The sequence below is a fragment of the Triturus cristatus genome, chromosome 3_1 (assembly GCF_964204655.1).
Source record: "Triturus cristatus chromosome 3_1, aTriCri1.1, whole genome shotgun sequence".
NCBI classification, from domain to species: Eukaryota; Metazoa; Chordata; class Amphibia; order Caudata; family Salamandridae; genus Triturus; species Triturus cristatus.
The window spans coordinates 492,024,251-492,042,551 of NC_140583.1; the positions used below are offsets into that span (position 1 = coordinate 492,024,251).

An 18,301-nucleotide genomic window follows, 5' to 3' on the forward strand; every position below is an offset into this window, starting at 1 on the left:
AGATTTCATCTGGTAGAATATCTAGGCATAAAAGAGCAGAGTCTTCTTCTTGTAAGTGAAGTAGCTCAGTCTTCTTTAAGTATATAGAGAGAGTTTCTGCATCTATTAGATTTGGCTGAGCATAGAGATTTTGATAAAACTGAGTAAATTGTTCAAGTATTATGTGTGATTCTGTATAAAGTGACTTGTCTGCACCTCTTATAGCCTTAATTAGAGTTTTAGCTTTATTGTCAGCCAAGTAGTATGCTAGTACCCTCCCCACCTGTTCCTCACATTCATACTGGAGAGAGCGGTGCTTATTATAACAAGCAGCTACTTTTTCCTTTAGTGTCGCGCTAGAGACGAGCCTTGATTAGAGAGATGTATAGCTGTTTCTGGTTTAAATAATTGTGTCTAATACCTACAGCATGGCGATATTCTAAATTAGCTAACGCCGAACAAGCGGCCTTAGTGGAAGCTTCCCTAGTTTTATTTTGTTGTAGAACAAATTGTTGTGTGATACCCCTCACAAATGCCATCATTGAATCCCATACGATGCTCAGTGAAGCAGTATTGAGATTAAGTTGTACGAATTCTGACAGTAATTTCTGCATGTGTAAGAAATACTCATCATTTTTCAATACATGGCGTGGAAATGAAAAAAGGCATCTAGGTTCAGTTACCAGCTGTGATTGAAAAGGGAGCAATATAGGATTGTGATCAGATGTTATCTTCGGGCAGATTTCCATCGTAGCAATCTAAGGTATAGCATCACCAACCAAAGCCATGCCTCCGCCAGAGTACTGTTTATGAGGGATAAAATAGTATGTATATCCCGGCAAAGTTGGATGTAAAGTTCTCCATGCGCCTTTTAAGCTGTGTAGCCGAGCTAATTCAAGAATGGATGCTCGTACTTTCAGCATTCTTGAAGTCGTTCATTGACTAGTAGAATCAATAGACTAGTTCATCACGCAATTGAAATCCCTCATAAATACTAGGGCCCCTTGCCAATCCAATAATTAAAGCATTAAAGAATCAAATACATCAGGATCATCAGCATTAGGTCCTTAAATAGTAGTATATACATATTTTATGCCCAAAATTTCAAGCCGAGCAATTACCCATCTACTCCTTTTATCGGCTAATACCCTGTGCTTTTTATATGATAAAGATTTACTAGCTAATATAGCAGTTCCTCTAACAGAGACACTTTAAGATGTACAAGCTATTGTTTGATATCCTGATTTTTTAAGCAATCACCGATCCTTGTGAGCCAAGCGAGTTTCAGTTAAAAATACCAAATGGGGTTTGTACATATTCAATTCCTCACGAACAAGTTGCCGCTTACGGCCTGCATTTAAACCCAACACATTCCAACCGAAACATCTAATTGGCCCCATAATGATTCAAGATTTTAACATAAATGAGTGATTTTCCTAAAGAACACATAGCTTTCATTAAATAACCTTTAATAACCTCTTGAAATAAAATATAGTAACTCCTACATGCTGGTTCTCTGCTGCAGGATTTTTGCTACCAATAAAAGCGTCCCCTCTGCTTTTTTCAACCAGTGAGCCTCCCAACCCCGCTTATACCCGCCCTGTGCCTATTGAAAGGAATGGACCGCCATTGAGAGACAACCCACCCGGAGTGCCACTCCACCTCCATAAATAAATAGTATCTCGTGCTATGAATATGCTAATACAAAAAGAAAAAAAGGCCGAGAGAAAAGAAAAAAGGAGAGCCGATATGAGGGCGTAGAGCAGTTTAAAGTGGATACGAGCCTGCGCAGCAGTGCCTTTTGCCCAGACCCATGCTGACTACTGTCTTCCCCATTGGAAGGACCTCCTGCCACCACCAAGCCAGAACCTGCTGGGCCTCCTCCTCCGTATAAACCAAATGAGAGTGTCCATCTTTGATAATTTTTTTATGGAAGCAGGTTCCTGCAAAAAGACTTGTGCTCCTGCGGTTTTTAGCGGGTCAATAAGCTGACATAATTTCCAGTGCCTGTCCATAGTATTCTTGCAGAAGTCTGATCTGAAGAAATTAGATAAAGAATCCAGTTGTAAAGGTGAGGTGGGTCGAGCCTTCATGGATATCACCTGCCTCAAAAGGAAATTCCCCCAAAAAGGAGAAGCAGCCTAGGGTATCATCTGGCGGGCTTGTTCGGGACCGCTGGCAGTCTGTGAGCACATTGTCATTGACAGTCCCAATCCCCGTCTGCCAGATCTGGGAAAGCCTTTTGAAATAGCCGTACCACAAATGCGCAAGGATTGGTTCCTTCCTCGCCCTCTGGAACTCCGAAAAGCCTGAGATTGTTGCGGCGTTGTCGATTTTCCAGGTCCTCTGTTTTTTTCCTGCAGAAACGTAAGCTGGGCCTCATGTATTTCTATAGTTTTGGCTGACCTAGAGGCATGTTATTCTGTGTCGGTGACCCGCATTTGAAGCTCCGTGATGTCTGAAGTAAGTGAAGCTACTTTCCGATTTACTTCTGCGAGAGACTGCTGGATCGATAAGCTGTCAGCCCTAGCCTGTGCATAGTGTTCTTGATCTTCTGCTTTTTGGGCTTGAATTGTTTGAATAATCAGCGCAACGGAGGCTAGAACAGTCGGCTCGGTTTTACCTATAGAGGCTGGAGAAGCTAGGGAAGCAAGAGCAGAAAAGCAGGTTGAATTTGACAAGTCAGCGTGAACAGTCGAGTATTTCAACACGGTGATAATTGAAACATGGATGTCTGCATTAACAGTGCGCTTTGGGTCATATCCAGTTCCTAGTCCAGACCCAGAGAGCCGGGATATCAGGTTTTGACTTGTCCTTTGCAGCGACCCACTTGCGCAAAGGACTGCTGACTGTGCCAAGCTTCCCAGCAATTATCTTATTGTCTCATGGGACGACCTGCTGATCTACCCCTTTTTGAGATGCCAAGTGGCTTTAACTTTGCCTTTCTTTTTACCAGGAGATGGGCTGGCAGATTCAATAGATAGGATCTCGTAACTGATAGCTGAAGTGGTAGTAACAGTGCTGCTAATAGGTGTGGAAGAATCAGAGACAGCAAGAGGAGGAACTACTGCATTCTCCGGAGAAGGTGTGAGACTTTCAGGAGTTCTTTCAATGTTTTCAATCATATCTGCCTAGGCCCCTTTCCCATCTAGTCTGGCACCAAAACTGAGCTCTACCACGGGTGAGCCTTCCAAGTTGGTGTTAAATCCCTGAGAGGCCTGCCTTTGAGAGATGTCTAATGGTCATTGATGTAGCTCAGCAGTCGCATGTTGTTCATTAATATGTGCAGCAGACTGCTCCAGCAAGCTTATGCAAGGATTGACGGCCCCATCAGTAATGCTCAGCATAGACTGAATGTTTGTGATACATGGTGCTCCCTTCTGAGACTCAGAATGCCCATCACCTGCTTCGGCGTTTAAAACTGAATGCTGCAAAGTTTTTATGTCTAAATAAGCACTGCAGCTCGACTCTGATGCCCCTCCCTGAGCAGGGAGAATAGCCCCCAGTAGTGTGTCCACGATCTGAGTCTCTCGCGATGGGATCACCCCCCCCCCCCGGGTTGATAAGCTTGCTAGCTTTACCTGATTGTAGTATTTTCATGATCAGTCGCCCAACTCGGGAGGAAGCTACATGCGTTGCAGTATTCTTCAGGTTGGAGGGCTGTGCCTCATCCCCTATAGTAACCAGACTGCCTGCGCTGTGAGCCACCATTGTAGAACGCGAAGGAGCACACCTGCCCTTCTGCAAGTTTGACCTCGGCGGGGCCATCGCGCTGACTGAAGCCGAAGCAGGTGTGTATCCTAGGTAGAACCAACAGAGAGAGGTGCGCCGTGAATCGATGAGTCCACGCCTAGTTAGAATCCAGGACCGCTGCGGGATCTCAGTAATCAGAACCAGCATCTGGTGAGTCTAACAGTGAGAAACCCTTCTCTTTTGTCTATACTAGCAAATTCTTAATTTCTTTGGTTTATTCAGCTGAGGAGGTATCCGTTGCATCGTTATCAGCATCAATCCAGCATTACTTTTCTTTTTTTTTCCTTTCCAGGTTTTCCACTGATAATAAGCGAAGCTGTGCAGAAGCGAGAGAGCAGGTCTGGGAGCGAGGCGGACTGGCCTTGTACTGTACAATAAGTCAAGACAAAATAAGTCTAGTGGTAATCTGTTGATAGTGGTGGGTGTATATGGCTCCTAAGATAGATACAAGGCAACAAAAAGAAACTGTAGGTAGAGTCTATGTTGTAATAATGGAATCAATAGGCACTTGGTTTATTCAGCTCAGGAGGTATCCGTTGCATCGTTATCAGCATCAATCCAGCATTACTTTTCTTTTCCTTTCCAGGTTTTCCGCTGATAATAAGCGAAGCTGTGCAGAAGCGAGAGAGCAGGTCCGGATGCGAGCCGGACTGGCCTTGTACAGTACAAGAAGTCAAGACAAAATAAGTCTTGTGGTAATCTGTTGATAGTGGTGGGTGTATATGGCTCCTAAGATAGATACAAGGCAACAAAAAGAAACTGTAGGTAGAGTCTATGTTGTAAGAATGGAATCAATAGGAACATGGCCACTGATAAAATCGTACCTGCCATTAAACAAATATGCAGAAGGTGTAATCAAAGAGGTCACTATGCCTGAATGTGTAGGGATAAAAGTTGGAAGCAGTGGTGGGCGAGCCACTATAGGCTTGAGCCTGGCTTGAACTAGATGTCTAGCTCTGGCTCAGCTCAAGGTCCTCTACGACTCTTGGGGCCAAAAAAAGAGGCGAGCTTTGGTGCACTTCCTTCGACTCCCACTCCTACCCACCCTCACAAGTTCTTATTTCAGTCTGAAAGCTCACTGGGTGTAGCAGAAGAGGGCCAGGCTAGGACCACTTGTCACTTGCATTTTATTTACTATAATTGAAATGTAAAAAGCCTTGCAACGTTGATCAGCCTCTCTTATGCTGCACCCTGGGGGGCCACAGCACCGGCTAGCTTTTCAGATGCTGATAGTGGGGGGAGACAAAATACAAAATGCTAGATTCTCTGTTTAGCTCTTCTGCTGTTGCATCCAGCGATGTCCCTACAGCACAGCTGGCACTTTGCAAAACTGCGATGGCGCTATTTTCTAGGGATAGTAGAAAAAGTGCGCAAGACAGAGGAATTTGGAGGATGATAGTACTACAACATAGGGGAAAACTCACAATAACAACACAACCAATTAAAAAAGTACAGAAGAAAGTTCAGAAAAAAGAAAGTAAATAGAATTGCATGACTCCGAGAGGAGACAAAGGAGAAAGTGAGCACGAAAATAGAGGATATTGAAAGAAAGAGAAAGCAAAACAGACAGATATGGTGCAGCCAAGTCAGAGAGGAAGAATATGGGGATGGGGAGGAACTACTGAGAGAAAAAGAGCAAAGAAAAGAAAGTGTATTTGAAAGAGGAAATAGAAGAAAAGGAGAGCGGTTGTAACCGAGTCAGAAAGGTGGCAATCTTAGAGCATTATTAGGGATAGATAGCACACATCGTTAGAACCATTTTTATAGGGTAGGTTTGTGTTTAAGTTTTAGTGGCATGTAGTTAAAAGTTGTGGTGTAAATGCAGCAATTAAGAATGGGGCAGAAGAAGAAAGTAATGAAGAGGATGTCAATCGAAAACGAGCATTGCTAAAGCCAATAGGTCTCGTCTATTAGACCTATTAACTTTGGCAATCTTTTTTAGTCATGCTGTACAGCACTGCAGCTGCTGTACAAGCATGGCTAATTTTAAAAAGCGCAATGACGCAGCTACTGCGTAATTTTGTAGGCCCACACATGCGTTCAACATGCATTTGCGTGCCTACAAAATGCCTTAGATATATGTTTTTTCTATTTACTGATCCAAGATGGCTCTGCAAATACAACAAAGACTTCAAAAGTGCTGTATTAAAATGCAGAGGAAAAGAGCTTAAAACAATAATAAAGAAAAAAACAAAAAGGATGACTGGGTTAAAGAGACAGGTGGGGGATGGGGTTGTGCACACGTAATATGGGGGGGTGGAGGGGAGAAACAACACAGCGGCAAAGGGAGAAGCAACACAGCCAAAAGAGAGCAATGTTGACTTGGGGGGGGGGGGTGCACACAGAGTCGAGAGAGTGTAACATGAGTTCTGGTCGGGCAGGAAGCACAATGGTGAGAAAGAGGAACGTGGAGGAGGTGATAAGAGCACAGTGGGGAGAAACACTTAGAAAATATATGTATTATTTATACAAAAAGAAAAAAGTTGTTCCCTAGGAGCAAGCAGTGGTAGCATAGAAGCCAGCCATTGAAAGAGATGGCAAAGAGATTCTGCTCCGTTGGAGAGACAAACACAAGATTGACAAGCTTGGACATGAAAAAGAAGCAGGCAAACGAGAGTGACAGCAACAGCAGTCAATAGTAAGCAATGGGTGGGCTGAAAGCCCCTTTATGCTCTTGGTAAACTCACAATATTTCTTTAACAACCAGCCAGCTTGTGCTGTCATGTAGTCTCGACATAAAGAGAATGCATTTTCCAATTATGTGGTGTAGAAGAGAAAGACAATGCTTCATTTTGTGAAATCAAAGTAAACTTTTAACATTCATGGTGGATTCTGGTGCCAGATATACTTTAGTTGGCGAAGATATGGTACAAGTACAACAGAATGAGAATTTGCAGCAATCAAAATTCTCATTGGCGGCTTATGGCAAAAATGGGATTAAAGTTATGAGTTACTTTGAAGCAGAAGTTGAATTCAAATGAAACCTATCTATTCAAAAGTAGGATGACTCCAACAGCAGTGTTTAAGATAACACTGGATCCCAGTACACCAGGTATTATGTGTGAAAAGGGGCAGTATGTATACAAATGGAAGAGGAAATATCCTTAAGTGTGCAGTGAGAAATGTCAATTGGTGAAGAAGTTTAAACATAATGTCATTTTGAAGGATGAGGCATTGCCTAAGTTGCATACGTTATGGTCAGTACTCCTGGTGCTGAGAGAAGAATTGAAACTGAAACGGAAAAGTTGTGTGAGCAAGGATTTATTTTACGACCTGAAGGCTTGCAATGGTTGTCTACTATTGCTCTTGCATAGAAGACTAGGGGAAAATATTTTAGAGACCTTAAGCAATGTATTATTCGGGGACTGGCATCCTTTACCGACTATTAATAAGCTGTTGGACCCACAGAAGGATGCAGCTTAATTTTTCTACCTTGTACCTCTGTACAAGTGTAACATAAGATTGTCTTGGATGAGCATTTTGAGCAATTAACATAATTTGGCAGTTATGTCTTCAGTAGTTCGGAGTCTGATGCACCAACTTTTCAAGAAATTCAAGATTGAATCTCTTTTTTTCCGGATGATATGATTGCCTTATGGTAAGGATTGAGAGGATAATGATGCAATTTTGGAAGTAGTTCTCAGTATACTTTAAGAGAGTGGACTCATACTTAAAGGTGCAAAGGGTGAATAGGGAACTGATTTTGTGGACTACTTATGGCACCCCATCAGATACAGTAGGATCAAATCAAAGGAGTGGCTGGTGAAGGCAATAAAAGATACTTCCAAGCCTAGAAACAAGGAGCAATTCTCAGACTGGCAGAGTACTATTAACAATGATATGATGACTTTGCTGAAGAAAATATGTATATAATTGGTGTCGAAATTGTGAGAATGATTTCAATCATTTAAAAAAAGATTTGTAATATGCCCTACAGACTATTTGACACAAGATATTAGTATGTCTGTTATACATGGTCCTTCTTAGGGGATTTCCCTAGAACTTTTAGCTTTCTTTCACCTGGTTTTTGCTGATTCTCTTTTCGTGGCCATAGGACTCTGGGCACTTCCCCACTGTAATGCAGTGTGAAAGTGCCCGCGCCCTTCCTACACATGCTAGGAAGTAGTGCTTAATTGATTGGTTTAGGTGTTGTATCTGTGAGTGTCCTGTAAAAAGGTACACCACATTCCCAGGGCAGGTACTGCACTGGCTAATAGGGGGAAGCAGCCCTGATTGTGCCACCCACCAGAATAGCCTGTCAAACATGTATATTGCAGGCCTGTGAGTGCGCAGTTGCACTTATGCTCAGGTTGGCATTTCTCACTCATTAGCCATCCTTGAGTGGGCTTTCCACTACCACCAGAGCACCCCTAGGGTAAACCCTCAGGGGCGGAGCAAGTGGTAGGCAAAAGGCAGCGCAGGTACACATGGGTGTTCCATGCCCAGGTAGTGAAAAACACCCAATTCGAGTTTTGCCTACCTAGGAGGTCAACTCTTCCCATGGGACACCACCGGGGTTTTGCTTATTCTCTGCTTTTGGCCTTAGGGCTCTGGGCACTTTCCCACTGTAAATACAGTGTGAAAGTGTGCACGCCCTTTTTACACACATTAGGAAGTGGTGCTTACCTGATGTTTTTGGAGGCCTGTGGGTGCACACTTGCACATATGAGGTTTTTAAACATGTGTCAAACCTGTCATTGCAGGCCTGTGGGTGCACACTTGCACATATGAGGTTTTTAAACATGTGTCAAACCTGTCATTGCAGGCCTGTGGGTGCACACTTGCACATATGAGGTTTTTAAACATGTGTCAAACCTGTCATTGCAGGCCTGTGTGTGCGCAATTGCACCTATGCTCAGGTTGGCCTCTCTATACCACTGGCCAAACCTGAGGGTACCATTCAGGCAGGGCAGGTACAGGTGTGTTCCGTGCACGGGTAGTGAAGAATACCCATGTGTGTTTTCACTACCTATGATGTTTGCTCTTCCTATATGTTAACAAGGGGAAATGGTTGAGATCACTTCAAGCGGCAATAGTAGTTTGCAGTGGAGCAGCCTCATAATGTTTCCTATAATTGGATTCACAATGACAATCGCTCTCCTGTGGTTAAGAGGGATTTGCCATTCATAGGTTAGAAATGGCACTTCTAGAAAGTGCAAGGCGAAAGATGTACGAATGCACCTCTTCCTTTATTAACGTCTGTTGTATGAAATTGTAAAACCATATTATTGCCCATAATGGGACGGTTCACAGCATCTGTTCATATGCAATAATATGGTTTTACCATTTCATACAACAGACGTTATTAAGAGGAGGAGTGCATTCTTACATCTTTCATCTTGCATTGCAACTTTACTGTCCCTACGCTAGTTTGCACCCCACGGATTACTTAGTTGAATTTGAATAAACCTTGACAGTGTACATTAATCACTTCGGAGACAGTGGTAAACACGGAGTGGATTTCATGCAGTGGAAAAAAACGACCTGGAACAGTATCAGTCATTGTGAGGGACAGCTGAATCTCAAACTGCATTTGTGTGTGTCTTTCATCATCATGCATTTTTACTTGCTGTATATTTCTCATGGATTTTTTCAGCCATCCGATGGTTACAGTCTTGACATTGATCAATTTCCAAACATAATGTTTTGTTTCACATATTTCTTATGACATTGGCACATTCGAGGGTTTTTGTACGAATGTATTGCTCTGGTTAGTTTTATTTTAATTTATTATATTTTCGGGCTAAACATTGCACTATGGTACTTTTTGTTTTGTTTTCACTAAATATTCCTTTAAGAAACGAGCTCAGACAGGGGGTCACGGGGTCAGGGCCAACCTTTGGATTTCAAATCACTCATTGATCGCACGTGGGCGAGCTAGCAATAATAAGGGTTCGAAAGGCGGAGGGAGTATACCTTTCGTTAGTATTGAGTGTACGCGCACGAGGAGAGGAGGCTGCCGATCGTGGCTCCTGAGGTAACTGTTAAGGTTCAGTTTACATGATTGACATCCGTGGAAGGGTGGTATTAACAGGTAGTGGGGTCTTAAACACCAAGGAGTTTTGAGGATTTTCAATTTTTGGGGTTTGAATCGGTAGAACTGGTGCTGCATATACATTTTTCTCACTAGTTTGGCATCACTTATGTTGTGGATTATTTTGAAACTTTGCAATGTAGAGTCTGGGTGGTTTTTGGGAAGGGGGGTTAGCTTTTTGTTTTAACGCATGGGTGTTTCTTTAAGCTTGGGAGCTGGAGGGAGTGAGGGCTGATGAGTTAAAGTGGGTGGTTATATTACACGTTTATTATAGCACATACAGAGCTTGAGTTGAGAAGTTGGTTTAGCTGTCTCTCTCATTTGTTTCAGTGACCCCTGACAAAGAACCTTTGGGTTCGAAATGCATTGGGTGAAGTTATAAGAGTCCATTTGCATGTATGATTCCTCTTCACGTGTCGCTGTTTGAAGCCTGGATGGGCATGCAGGAGGCATCTGAAAATGTTTAATAAAAGAATCATGGTGGAGTTACGCTGTCTCCGCAGTGATTGAAAACGTATGGATTAATTGAGGAATAAGGATTCGCTGCAGTATTGGTTCACTGTTGGCAAAAGATTGGATTACTTAACAAGGTGTGGTCCATTGTGCGGAAACATCCTGCATTCAGCAGTGTGACAGATGGGTGCGCAAGCCACGTGCCTTTATCGTTACTTCTAGAAAGTGGGCATATCTCTGCTCTAAAACTCTCTGGGGCAGATTTATGTTTGACTTGCGCCTCATTTACGCTGCCGTTGCGTCACTTTTGTGACGCAGCAGCGGCGCAAATCCTGCGCCATGGTGCGGGGTATTTACAACGTGACGCATCTGGGAGATGCGTCACGTTGTAAAGCCCTGCGCCACATGTAGGCGTTCCAGGGCAGGTGGGGGCGTTCCGGCGCAGGAACGCCTCCTAAAAGTGGCTGAGTGAAATCTACAAGATTTCACTCAGTCACTTTTGAGCCCATGCTGCGTCAAAACCCTGCGCCTGCTTGAAGCAGGCGTAAGGATTGACGCAGCATTGTGCAGATAGGGCCCCCCAGAGCATTGCTGGAGCTGCGTCGCGCTTGCGACACAACTCCAGCAATGCGCCACTTTTACGGCACAGATGCGTGACGCATCTGTGCCGTTTTTGCCCCATGGTGCGCCGCATTATAAATGCGGCGCATCCATGGTGGCGGAGCTGGGGCGCAAAATAACTGGCGCATCCCTGCTGATATGCAGGGATGCGTCAGTTATTATAAATATGCCCCTCTGTGTGTTTTATAGTTTGACTTCAGACCACACTGGAGGCTTGGGGAGCACATTAGTGCATTCCCTAGAGACAGCTATAAAAATTGGGCATGCACTAGAACAACAGACCTCTGCTATTTCAGGGCCTGGCTGGATAGATTGGAGAGAGAGGTTTTGGCACTTGGCCACTGGAAAACCAGTTCATGGCCTCACTAAACATTAAGATCTGCATTCCATGGCCCCATGGCAGACAGGTATGACATTTAGGAGAGACATCTGTCGTTCAAAGGGAAACCCTCTGAACCATCCCCAACTCCAAAGACACACTACAGTATAACTACTGGTGCCATACTTCAGCAGGGTAGAGCTACACTTGTGGGGATGTGGGACCGGACATTCTGGAACTGCGTGGTGCACACTGCCAGAGGAATCTGTTGTGCACAAGGAGGATTACTTCCATTGGAAGGGATTGCAAACCCTTCCTGAATAGTGGTTGGTCTTGGCTGACTACCTGCTGTTGTATGGCACCCTGAAGTATGCTCCCCAAAGGCTTGTTGGCTTGCCCCATGTTCTCTTGTGGAGGTCTCAGGGACATCAAAGCCCTCCTGCGAGGAACCCACACCATCTACGTGTGACACCTTGAGAGTGGTGCCCTCTTAAGTGCACACATCATCTGCTGGATCCCAACTGGTGGTGCTGTATTAGCATCAAACTAAGTATTGTGCCTGGAGACCAGATTGCCTTGTGCGGAGACACAAAATTCTTGACCGCATCTAAGGAGTGTGGCCCCTGCATCGTGAAGGCCTTGACACGCATATACGTCTTGTTGGTGGTGAGCGGATTCACCAGTTGCGGGATCCAGCGTGGCCTGCTTCGTTGATCATGCCACATCTCTCATGGGACACACCGACAGCATGCTCATTGTGTGCGGTATCCGATTCACAGGTTGCGACCCTCAGAGGGAGGACCTACCCAGACTAGTGCCTCATTCTACCTTCTGCGGCACTGCTAAACTTGCATCTGTGTGTGTGACCGGAATTGTCTGGTACGACACGTATCAACGTGCCCCAGACATTGTGCCTCATTTTCAGGGAGATGTGGATTTGTGTTCAGTTGTCCCCGGATTGCCTGGGTGCTACTTTAATTGACGTGTATCTGACAGGGTACCTCCTCCTTTTAAGAGGCTCTCCTGCTTCATACCCCATTCATCGATTGTTCCTTTTGTGCCCTCAGTGCAGCGGATCAACTGCTCTCTCCTTCACCGGCCCGATGTCTTTGTGTTGCTAGGTAGTATTGCCTGGACTGGGCCTGTGTGGTGAGAGTAATTGACTGGGCTGAGGAACACTTCTGAGAACGATCAGAAGCCGGACAAAAGAGGGCGTGACCCCCGCTGTGCTTCACAGAACTGGGCTTTTGCCAGAAGGTACATTGAGGAATCTTTTAATTGAACGAATATCGCCCTCAGGCTGCTTCTACTCTGCATCCGATGGGTGCCAAGTGGTGGCCAAACCCCCATTTGTTGACTGCCTCCTCATTAGCCCTGCTACCTACCCCCACCTTCTTCCTTGGAACCCTGACTAAGTGTGATTGTTGCCACAATCAGCCTAGTATCAGGGAGAGGGTAGTTTAATTCCAACCTGTGGGTTTAGGCAAGTTGGGGTTAGCTGAAAGGTGGAGGAGGGCTGCTTGGGCCATGCGTTCCGCATGTGTATTATCAACTGACCTTTCGGATATCCGTAGCACTGCATTATGGTGCTGAGTGTGTGCAAGTGCACTCCATACAACCTGCCTGATATCCATGGCACCGCGTATCTGTGCTGAGTGAGCGTGTGGGAGTGACTGCACGAGGACCGCCTGTTATTAATTGCACCGCACAGCGGCGTTGCTTTACATGCTGATAGCTTGTCATTGGTTTTTACCCGTGCAGGCTTGGCCCACAGTGCTGTTTAACGGTGCCATATTTAGCTATGTGTACACATTTTTGATATCTTTGTGATCTGGGGTGCACCCCATAACTGTGTGGTATTGAATTAAAATAATTGCCAGGGTGGGCCTATTTCTGACAACGTTTTGCGCAGCATAAGGGTGCTGGAGGATAAAGTAGGATCTTTCCCAAGTGTGCATACTGCTGATGTCATTCTAGCACGGTTGGGCCTAGTACTGCTAGTGATATTTCCAAATGTGATTTATGCCCAGAAATACATGATGTTCATGTTGTGGTAATTAATGTGTGTGTGTAATACAAACTTTATTTACATACATCACATGTAGCATCTCTTTTGTGATGCTCAGTGTATTTATTGTATGAGAGTGCTGTGCCAATGCTTTACACATTCCCTCTGTGATAAGTCTGACTGCTCAGTGCCAAGCTACCCAAGGGTGAGTGCAGAATTTACAGCAAGTTTAATCACCCACCCATGACAGGAGTGGTAGGTTCTGCCTGGCTAGGGCACCACCGCAGCCAACCAGAAGTTACCAGTTACAACAATGTCATAGTTCAGATGCAAACCATTATTGGTTAGGAGCCGTTCTACCTTAGTTGAATAATGGTAGCAAAGTCACATAGGGCCATGAATCCAGGGCACTAGGAGATGAGGGATCTGAACATTCTCTCATGACGAATGAAGCTTTGGCTGATTGGTGAGGCATCAACTAATTTAGAAAATATGTGTGGGGAATGAATTTCATGCAGAGACCAGACCATGAATCACTGGTAGATCTTTTTATGATGAAAGGGGTAGGAAAATCAACTCTAATTGCTAAATGGGTATTTAGATTACAGAATTATGTATTTAAAGTTGAATACGTATGTCAAACAATATTGCAACAGACTGCTTATCACAGTCATCCTTGTCATTTGACAACACAGGTGAAGCTAAATATGAATGTGTTGTGGCAGAAGTGCATGATGTAATTTAAATGTGTGACTCTCTGGATTAGTCAATAAGGATGTTGATGTGATGGAGTGTTGCAAAATGTGGTAACGTTTGAACAGTTCCTTTGGCCTCCAAAGAATTTGCGAGGAGAAGAAGAATTTTTTTTTTTCAATGTTGCAATGATCTTCACATGGCAGGAAGATGTCTTATCAAGCAGGGATTTCTTAGTGGGATCTAGGAATTGCACACAACTAGTATCCCATGAAATTAAGAATTTTATTTGGAAGCTGTGTCCTAATAAAACTTTGATGTACCATCCACAAAGCAATGGGTTAGTGGAAAGAAGGAGTTAAAGGTTGAAAGAAGGCCTACTATTGAGGACTGGAGGGTGGCAGTGAGGATATTTGTGTGGCTGTATCGCACAATTGCCAATTCATCAACAGGTTTAACTCCATATAAACTGATGCACAACAGAGAGTTTTAGTTCAGGGCTTTTTCAGAAAGTAGAATCTTTGTTTGCATGAAGATGAAGGACAGGAGTATGTGTTGTCTGAGTGTGCTTAGTGAGGTGGAAAAGATGGATATGTGCTTGGTAACTCAGTTATGTTAAAATTAAGCCAGAACGTGAACAAAGGTTTGTTCAAATTTTCAAAGCTTTCCAAGTGGAGAGAGTTAGAAGGAAAATGCATGAAATTACGAAGGGACAAGTGTGTTAGAATGAATACTGAAGAAGGCTGAAGAAGTGAGTGATTGGTAAGGAGTATGAAACAGAAACAGGAAGAAACCTGCAAGGCTGGAAAATTATGTGACTTTGTGATTATTCCTATTGTTTGTAACATAATTAGAGGGTTACTTAGGCTTTCCAATCTACCTATTCAACTCACAAAGATGTTGTCATTCTGAGGTTGCTTTATAGTAAATCATTTATATATTTGAAATTGGGCAAACTATGGTTATCTTGTATTGCTGTAGTTTGAAATAGTTCATGTTCATCATGTAGCTATAATTTGTTATAAATCCATATAGCCTATATTCACCATTTTATTGCTTATAATACTAATATTTTTCTTTGTTTCTTATTTCATGGAATGGGAATGTGCAGTATTGCTTGCAGTACTTGATATGTCATAGTTTGGAACACCATGGTGTAGGAGAATGTGGCATAGCATTCTGTAGTGCAAATTAGTCAGAAAGTTTCAGCTCAATCAATTGCTAGTTGGTACTCTTTCATTAAAGTTGATAGCCAGGTCCCCTGATAATAATACATGTACAGTTCCTGCCATGAATGTGCATTGTTAGAAAAATACATATAATAAACAAATATGAAGGCTTCTGCTACGAAGGCTAGGCAATGCGTTGTGGTCCCTTACCTGCAGGCTGTTCCCTACCTAGCCGGCTGCTGTCACGGGAACTCTTGCCTTTGCCAGTACTGCCACTACTTACCTCTACTCTATGTAGAACAAACTCACAATTTCATGTCCCAGTTACCTTACAGCCACACCAGCAGCACCATGGAAGTGACAAGCAGTGCAAAGTGGCAGTTGAGTAACTGTGGAAGTGGATGATGGAGGCTACTAGATATGCATGTATTATTGTGTGTGTGTGTGTCCTTATGGCTGTGTATGTGCCAGCCTCTTTGCTTGTCTGTGTGTATGTCTGCCTCTTTACATTTGTGTGTGTGTGACTGTCTATGTGGACATTTGTTTGTGCATCTGTGTGCATATGTGTTATGTGTCCACAAATGAGGCATTCAATGACATACGGATAGACTGCCTGAAATATTTTGAGAATACCAGAAATAAGATAACAATTGCTGGCTTATGAAAGCAAAACCTGACATTTTGATTTAGTCATCTAGATTTATTGTAAACATCTTGTACATTGTAAGAAGGCAATCCTTGACATATGATGGCCGTACCTGGTATATGCTGATGATCCTTGTATTATAGATGAAATCCATGATGTATGCTTGGCAAACCTTGCATATAAAGTTGATAGGTGACATATGATGATAATATAGCTTTCCCAGAGCACGATAGGCTCTTCATGGGAATATAAGGTAGAATATGCCCAAGTAGTAAATTACCGTACAGGGTGAAAATAACAAGTTGGTATTTGAGGACAAATTTAGTGTAGCTGGTAACAGCACAAACCTGATGCAACAAGATCACTGTATTTTGCCAGAAAAAAAGGTGGTATTAAGGGGCAAAATGTTTTTTTTAAACAGTGCACTTACTCTGGGGACAAAATACGTTTATTCACTATAAATGAAAATAAACTATTATTGGACAAAAAATGATGTTTGGGAAAAAATTGTTTATTTGGCAAAAATGAGAAACTGCTACTTGTTAAAAGAACGAATTTTCAAGTAAGGAAACATTGACGTCAGGGGCAAAGTTAGCGTAATGATTGAAAATGTGTAGCTCATAAGTGAGTGCAAATAAATGCACTTTCTAAATAGTCCAAGCTGATATTTTTGTGACAATTCATGTTGATAAAGGCTCTTTTTTCTAACCATGAGGGTATACAGGAACTAACACTTTCCCACCACCTTCTCTCTCACCAAATTGAATTCAGCTAAGGAAGACTGACATAATTTACAGGTCACCCAATGGAAGTAAGGTCTATGCACGCCCTTTCAGTCAAGACCCAGCCAAACCACCTTTGTTCTGCCACACAACTTTGCGTTTCTCCTCTTTATTTAACTGCATAGAGCACACCTTTAGACTGTTAGCCCCTTTTTGATGTATTGCCCAATAAGCACAGAGACTGAGGCCTTTTGGCAGAAAACACTATGAAATATATTTAATACACCTAGGAAAACCTATTGCTGATTTTGTGGTATAGATTACTTGCCATTAGAGAGCACATTCTTGGTGCTGTGGTGGTTATTTTAATGACTGAATATTTCCTGAGTGCATCTTCAGAAACATCAGTAAAGCCTGTATCTTTTCTAGCTAATCTCTTTGTTACTATTGTTTTGCAAAAGTAAATGATTTATCCACATTTTGAAAGGATTTTTTCGGGCAGAGCCTCACTGAACCAATATTGAGGAGCCCTGACAGGTGGCCTGCCATTCAGTACCCTTCATAGTTAGAGTTAAACACCCGTTATTGACACTGACCAAACATTCATTAGGAGTTTTATTTTTATGCCACTTGATTAAAATGGAAGGTAAAATCAACTCTGAAAATAACAAGTCGCTAATGCTTAATATCCTAACGATTCCTAAGACATGTTTTTTCCCTTTTCAGTTGAGTATACAAAAGGATGTTCTCTTTGAGTAGTGATGAGATTTTGGATGCAGACTCACCTGTTTGTGGGTCCAGCCTTCCATGTTCCCTAAGAAAGACACAATCCCCCAGTCCAAGAGCGCCACTTCCTGTAGCTCCTTCTCACTCAGCTGCTTGGCTAGGTGGCCCAGCTGCAGAATGTGAACCATCTCCATGGATCTGAGGGGCCCAAACAGCTGCAGAATACAAGCATAGAATAGCACTCAGAACATGTGCAAATTGTAGGACAGTTCAAGACTACCTTCTGGGGTAACAAAACACAAAACAGGCGGGACAGGAAAAAAACAACGCCCTCCAGCTCTTCCCCTTTGAACCTGGATCTCAGAGCAGTTTGCTGATAGCAGGATTATTTTAGGAGTCTAATTAGAAGTGTGGCTACGGAGACTCGATAGTTTCTGGACATTGTGGCATTCCTCTATTATTGCTAGCACTGCTTTAGAGCAATACAGAAACCAACAGTTGTTTTTTAATACTTGAGTCATTGATGGAAGCAGCTGCTCCTTTCTCTTAACATGAAGGTCAACATTTGAGGGGCTTATGACAATTCTGAAAAGCAGAATGCTCTATTCTTTTTGCTGGGTACCTCATGTAGGACTAGTTAGGCACTAGATTGATGCCTCTGTACGCCAATGTCAGAAGACTCATCGAACTTTGCAGATGGCGTGGAGTTTTAAGGATTTGACAGTCTTTTATGACTAAAAGGAGAGCAGGAGATGATGAGCTGTTGGACAAGATTCTAGCCCTGAGTGCGGCACAGTGAGGAGTCTGCCAACGGTGGAGTAGTGCGTGTGGGTGTTTCAAGATCAAGAGAGAAGGAGTTCTTTGGTGTGGGCTTAAAATAAGGAGTAGATTACTCTTACAATGAATGGTAAGAACAGTAGACGTTGTCTGCATGGGTCATGAGAGTCCTTGTCTGTCCAGGCCCAACGAGCGTATATTTCTATATGGAAGTGCTGGTGGGGATGGTAGGGGTGAAAGGGAGAGCGGGAGGCCTGGGGTACGTAGGTGTTAAATCTGGCCCTAACCCTATGTCCATTTCCATATGTTCACAAAGAATGTTGCTTTTGTTTAAATACTTTCAGAACTGCTCTCCTTTTGTAAGCTGTGTCTTTATGTTCCACTGCGTTTTCTTCATTACC

General features: G+C 43.3%; 1 protein-coding gene across 1 annotated transcript in view; it reads right to left on the reverse strand.

Moving 5' to 3' along the window:
• Positions 1-18,301, reverse strand: part of STRC (stereocilin) — a 378,265-nt gene that overhangs the window by 87,976 nt on the left and 271,988 nt on the right. Inside the window, exon 23 of the mRNA XM_085646154.1 lies at positions 17,183-17,338. Within this exon, the coding sequence (XP_085502280.1) occupies positions 17,183-17,338 (156 nt within the window). The remainder of the gene's footprint in view (positions 1-17,182; positions 17,339-18,301) is intronic.